Source organism: Bubalus bubalis, chromosome 23 (assembly GCF_019923935.1).
Source record: "Bubalus bubalis isolate 160015118507 breed Murrah chromosome 23, NDDB_SH_1, whole genome shotgun sequence".
NCBI classification, from domain to species: domain Eukaryota; kingdom Metazoa; phylum Chordata; class Mammalia; order Artiodactyla; family Bovidae; genus Bubalus; species Bubalus bubalis.
Window position 1 is genome coordinate 6,689,044 of NC_059179.1, and position 5,982 is coordinate 6,695,025.

Consider the following 5,982-nt stretch of genomic DNA (forward strand, 5'->3'; position numbering starts at 1 on the left):
ATAGAATATAACATCATGGAATATAAGAAATATTTTAAAAAATAAAGTTAAGATGGTAGAGAGGAGGACCACTTAAAGTAGTCAACACAGGTTTCTCTGAGGCAGGAACATTTCAACAGAAGAGAAAGAGCCAGCCAGTGACATGACAGAGGACATTCAGGCTGGGTGAAGTCCAAGGCCAGAGCCTGAGACAGGGGTGGTCTTGGTGTGTCAAAAGCAGCAGGGTGTTTGCCGCGCCTTCATGGATGAGTGTCTGTGCACATCTGCGTGTGTGTGTGTATGGCTAGTATGCACAAGCATGAGTGCATTCATAGGTATCTTTATGTTTCTCTGTTGAAGACATGAATCTTGAACACAATTAACCATGTGAACCAACTCATGTTGGCCCAGAAATGAGAACTGTCAAAATACTGACAATTTGAAGTGGGAATTGTGCAGTATCAAAGAAAACTGCCACCCAGCACTGTACCAGAAGCCCCTGGGAAATCCTCCTAAGAGGAATTATTTATTAATCTGGGGTTGAAGGCCAGGCAGGCCCATGTTGTCCCTGTCCACCAGGCTGATTGGACTTTGTATTGCCAAGCCCAGCCTCCTCCCTTACCCTAAGGCATCTGCCAGCACCCTGCTAGAGGGCCAGTTTCCTTGTGACTATATCCCTGATCAGCAGAAGCCCTGGTGAGTACTTGGTAAATGGATCTGGGGTCCTGGGTCATGTAGTTAGGGCTTTGACTTGATCTTGGAGGCCTATAAGAGACTTTCTGGAGTGGGGGAGGTGGGGAGAGGGCAAGTAGAAGCCATGATGGAGTGTCTCTTTCTCTGCTTATGCTGGGGCATCTGGAACTTTCCTGGATTCACCTGAACATTTGCAAATGAGATTGTACCTTTGTTTTCAAAGAGAGCCAAGAGGGACTAGACCCTGGATCCTGGGCTGCTGAGGTTTCCTGGGGGAGGGACATCTAGAAAAGAACTTTGAAGATCAGATGAAATGTTAGGATTGAAAAATGAGAAGGGTATTCAAGGAATATTGACAGTGATCTTGACATATAGGACACACAGAACACCTGTCAGGAAATAGAGGGGGATCTAGCATCCTACCTGGGCTAAGACAGTGAGAAATTTCCAGAGAAAATTCTCCCCCTGGCAAGTCTTTCTTGCAGTGAGAAACAAACATCAAAAGAAAGCAAACTCAAGTTAATTGTGGCTGGGGTAGTAACTAGTAGTGACTCTTCCTCTCTGGATCATTAGCTTGCAGCTCAGTGCCTGCCACTGAGTAGATGTTGGTTATCTGGCACTCAGGGCAAAAGACTGTCCAGATTTAAGGATGGGATGCAGGTGGCAGTAGGGCCCAAGTGGGAGAAGTGCAAGAGCAAGCTAGGTCTCCATTCACGATTACTCCCTAAGCCAGCAGGCATGAGTCTCTGGCCATGAGTATGCCTATTTGCTCTTGCAAAGGACACAGAGAACATAATCAGATATTTCTGCAGTAGCACCAGAGGACAGGCACTGGTGACTCCTTCCTCTCAACAATGCAATTATTTACATCTACCTTTATTGAAGTATTAATTAACCAGTGTCATTGAAGGATTTATTAACACATTTCCAAATTCCCAGTTTGGAGACCAGGAATGGATTTTCCACCTCTACATCACATGTGCCCAGTATAGGTTATAGGTTCAGTAAATATGTGTAGATAAAGAGAACAAGATGAGATACTCTTCCTTGACTTTTCTTACACCAAGGTGAGGACCATGTCGCTGTTTACGGCACTTCCTTTTCTTCTCCTGAGTGTGGTGACAGCATCTTGTGCAGACAAAGAAACAGAGAACTGTGAGTATATCCAGAAGACCTGCCCCATGATTGCCTGTGGTCCTCCCGGCATCAACGGCATCCCAGGCAAAGATGGGCGCGATGGTGCCAAGGGAGAAAAGGGAGAACCAGGTACAGTTTGGGCTGTTCTTTCTCTGCAACTCTTTATCTCCCAAAGAAAACTGCCTGGATTGGGAGGAGGGCAATGTATTCATGCCTCTTGTATTACTCTCAACTACATATTCTCATTTGAAACAGAGATACAGCTCTGATTCTGGCATCCCAGACTCTCACACAGAAACTGCTGACATTTGGTGGTCCTGCCGGCTCAGGGAGTTGGCCCTCAAAGCATCCTGTGGGACATAGGAGGCTTTTCTTCTGTGGTCCTTAAAAACAGCAGCTCAGAAAAGTTATCCCTAAGTCAATGTCTCCTTTCCCCTGGGAAGGGATTGGGCATCATATTTTTTGGAGAAATAGAGAGGAACACAAATATTGAGTCATGTTTCCTTTTTCCTCCAACAGATCAAGGACTCAGAGGCTCGCAGGACCCTCCTGGAAAGATGGGGCCTCAAGGAACACCAGGGATCCCTGGGATACCAGGACCAATAGGCCAAAAAGGAGACCCTGGAGAAAATATGGGTAAGGAGTTTACTTTAGCAAGGGCCAGGCTGAAGTCCCCTGGGGTCTGTGGGCTCAAGTATCATGTGGGACATGCCCCTTCTGCTGCTTCCTGGGGAGATGCCCAACTCTGCTTCCTGACTAAGCAGCCTCCAGCTTCTCTAGGTTACTTAGAGCCTCAGGGGTTCCTATCAATTCCTGAATACAGAGTCACAAACCGTTCAGAGCCAAACCCTCGCCAGATGCCTGCTGGAGGATCTGAGCCCTGGATATCCTTCAACTGAAACAATTTGGTCCAAAAGGGAGAATATATGTATTGGGCTTATTATGCCTATTTTCACAAGAGTGGTAGATACATGGTATGTCAATTATCTCTTACTTCATGAGAAACAACACACAGCCATTTATTTAAATCAAAATTCTGTGAATCGAATAATTTCTTTGCTGGTCTCAGCCAGACTCACTCATGTATCAACTGATGGCCAGTGGTCTCACGTACATGTTGGCTATTGTGCACCCATCAGCTGGAGTGATGAAGGTGGCTGAGCCACGGGTTCTCATCCTCCTGTTGACTCACCTGGCCTTAATCACACAGAGGTGATAACAGGATTCAGACGAAAAGGAAGAGCGGAAGGCTTAAGGCCTCCTTAAGGCTTGGGATACATACACTATTGCTTCCACCACACTGTATTGATCAACACAAGTCCCAAGCCCGGCTCAGATTCAAGGAGTGGGGAATAGACTCCATTTCCTCAGAGAAGCTGCATCATATCCAAGTCATTTTTGCCATCTACTACACATAGCTTGTCTCATGCCCTCCCCCATGGATAATGGACAACTCACAGAAATCCTAGTTCACTGATTAACAGGACAAACTCAGGGAAAAACAAACAACAAAATGAACAAAAACAAAACATTGCCAAAGATGAAACTCTGTAGACTTTATAGTCAGGATTCACCAGCTCATAATAATTCTTCAATTAGTTTGTTCCACAATTTTGTCCATGATAGAGCTATTTGTTTGGAGAAATAAAACAATTAGTGACTAGCTTGGCATGTGGAGAGCTATAATGCTATTAACAAATCAACAGGGAATGTATGTATGTGCATGTGTGTGTGGGAATGTATGTGTCTATAAAGTGTCTTCACATATATTCAACAGATGAAGAGTCATGTTTTGGGTTAGATGGAAATAAAGACAATTTTCCTTCTTTTTGCTTCTTGATATTTTTCATTTTTTTTTTCAAAGAGCAAATATCAATATAAAATAAACTTTTAATTTTATTTATTTATTTTTTTTTAGTTTCAAAAGGTACCCTACCCCCTTATAGTTCTAAGATAACTTCTTAACAACACTCTTTCACTTAATTTTCTAGGTGACTATATTAGCCTGGCTACTTCAGAAAGAGCAACTCTACGATCTGAATTGAACCAGATCAAAAACTGTAAGCCTTCTCTCTTTTCAGGCAGCTTGAAGTTTGGTAAAGTGAAAGACAACATTTATTGAATATGTTTAATTTTCTAGTACCTGGATAGGTGTCTATTCATATTCTGATTTCATGAAATCCTCACAACAACTTTTGGTATAAATGAAGGCAAAGAAAAAGTACATAATTTGCTCAAAAGCATAGAACTAATGAGTAGCAGAGCAACTTATAAACTGAAGTCAGTATGATACCAGAGAGGACTACCCAGGTGGCTCAGTGGTAAACATTCCACCTGCCAATGCAGGAGATGTAGGAGACGCAGCTTTGATCCCTGGGTTGGGAAGATCCCCTGGAGTAGGAAATGGCAACCCACTTCAGTATTCTTGCCTGGAAAATTCCATGGACAGAGGAGCCCGGTGGGTTGCAATCCATGGGGCCTCAAAGAGTCAGACACAGCTGACCAAATGAGCATCCATGCATGCTAATACCAGAGACCCCGATTCTGCTTCTTTATATCACAGTGTACAGCGTACATACAGGTCACTGAAAATGGGGCCAAACCTCTCTCCCTTTGTTATGCTGGTCCTGAGAACTGGCAATGGGGCTTAACCTGTTACTTGCCCTGAGACAAATATTCTAAGAAATGTACATTTATTTATGTTACTATTGGGTTAAAACTTAGAACTCTAAATTATGTGTATTCTAGAATATGGTCCAAAGAGACAAAGGCCTTTGTTCCAGTCCGTCTGTTCAGATTAGGGCTGCTAGACTTAACCAAAAAAAAGCTTACTGAGTTAAATCTGAATTTCAGGTAAACAACAGCATTTTTTTTTTTTTTTTTGGTATATGTGTGTCCTAAAAACTGCATATGAGATCTTTATACTAAAATTTTTAAAAATCCACTGCTTTTCTATAATTCAAATGTAACTGGACATACCATATTTTATGTGGCATCTGTACTATAGAAACATTCATCCAGAAAAATATCTTGGGCTGGACTTAGAGACAAACCGTGTCACCTATATTTTCCCATTTTAGGGCTAATCTTCTCTCTGGGCAAAAGAGTTGGGAAGAAGGCATTTTTTACCAATGGTAAAAAGATGCCTTTTAATGAAGTGAAGACTCTATGTGCGCAGTTCCATGGCCGTGTGGCCACCCCTACGAATGCTGAAGAAAACAGGGCCCTCAAGGATTTAGTCACTGAAGAGGCCTTCCTGGGCATCACAGATCAGGAGACTGAAGGCAACTTTGTGGATCTGACAGGAAGGAGGGTGACCTACCAAAACTGGAATGACGGCGAGCCTAACAACGCTTCTCCTGGGGAGCACTGTGTGACACTTTTGTTGGACGGCAAATGGAATGACATCGCTTGTTCCGCCTCCTTTTTGACTGTCTGCGAATTCTCTATCTGAGGGAGCATGAGCCTCAAGTCCTCCTGTTCCTTTACTCATCTCATGGGCCCACAACCTTGTTTGGAGGATAAATATATGTCAATTTCACACACCCCGTACTGAGTTGCTCTTTTGTGGGGAAACAGAGACAATGAGAAGAATGGATTGAGAATGATGAGATGTGGAACTGAAAAGCGTGAAGAGACTTATAGTGGTGTAAGAGTTTCTGGTTCAGACCGAGTCACTAATAATAATTATTTCAGGAACAAGAAAATAATGGTAGTAACAGTAGCAACAGCAGTAATAGTGGGAGTACTAATAACATATTTTAAAATGTTTACTATGAGTCAGACATTACATGTAAGATTATACATTAAGTATCTAATTTAATGATGCTGTTCATTTTTGTTTGAGACTATAAAGAAAGCTAAGTGCAGAAGAATTGATGCTTTTGAACTGTGGTGTTGGAGAAGACTCTTGAGAGTCCCTTGGACTGTAAGGAGATCCAGCCAGTCCATTCTAAAGGAGATCAGTCCTGGGATTTCTTTGGAAGGAATGATGATAAAGGTGAAACTCCAATACTTTGGCCACCTGATGCAAAGAGCTGACTCATTTGAAAAGACCCTCATGCTGGGAAAGATTGAGGGCAGGAGGAGAAGGGGACGACAGAGGGCGAGATGGTTGGATAGCATCACCAACTCAATGGACATGGGTTTGGGTGGACTCCGGGAGTTGGTGAT

General features: G+C 43.0%; 1 protein-coding gene across 2 annotated transcripts; it reads left to right on the plus strand.

Moving 5' to 3' along the window:
* The first annotated feature begins 545 nt into the window (after positions 1-545).
* MBL2 (mannose binding lectin 2) lies at positions 546-5,650 on the plus strand. Of its 2 annotated transcripts, none has more exons than XM_006078481.4 (5): positions 546-675; positions 1,740-1,938; positions 2,329-2,445; positions 3,801-3,869; positions 4,890-5,650. In XM_006078481.4, exons 2-5 carry the CDS (start codon positions 1,749-1,751, stop codon positions 5,261-5,263), a joined length of 750 nt encoding a protein of 249 aa, XP_006078543.3. In that variant the 5' UTR covers positions 546-675; positions 1,740-1,748; the 3' UTR covers positions 5,264-5,650. The 2 variants fall into 2 exon arrangements, with proteins under 2 accessions (XP_006078543.3, XP_006078544.3); XM_006078482.4 differs by having other exon boundaries at positions 559-675; positions 1,740-1,827.
* The last annotated feature ends 332 nt before the right edge of the window (positions 5,651-5,982 follow it).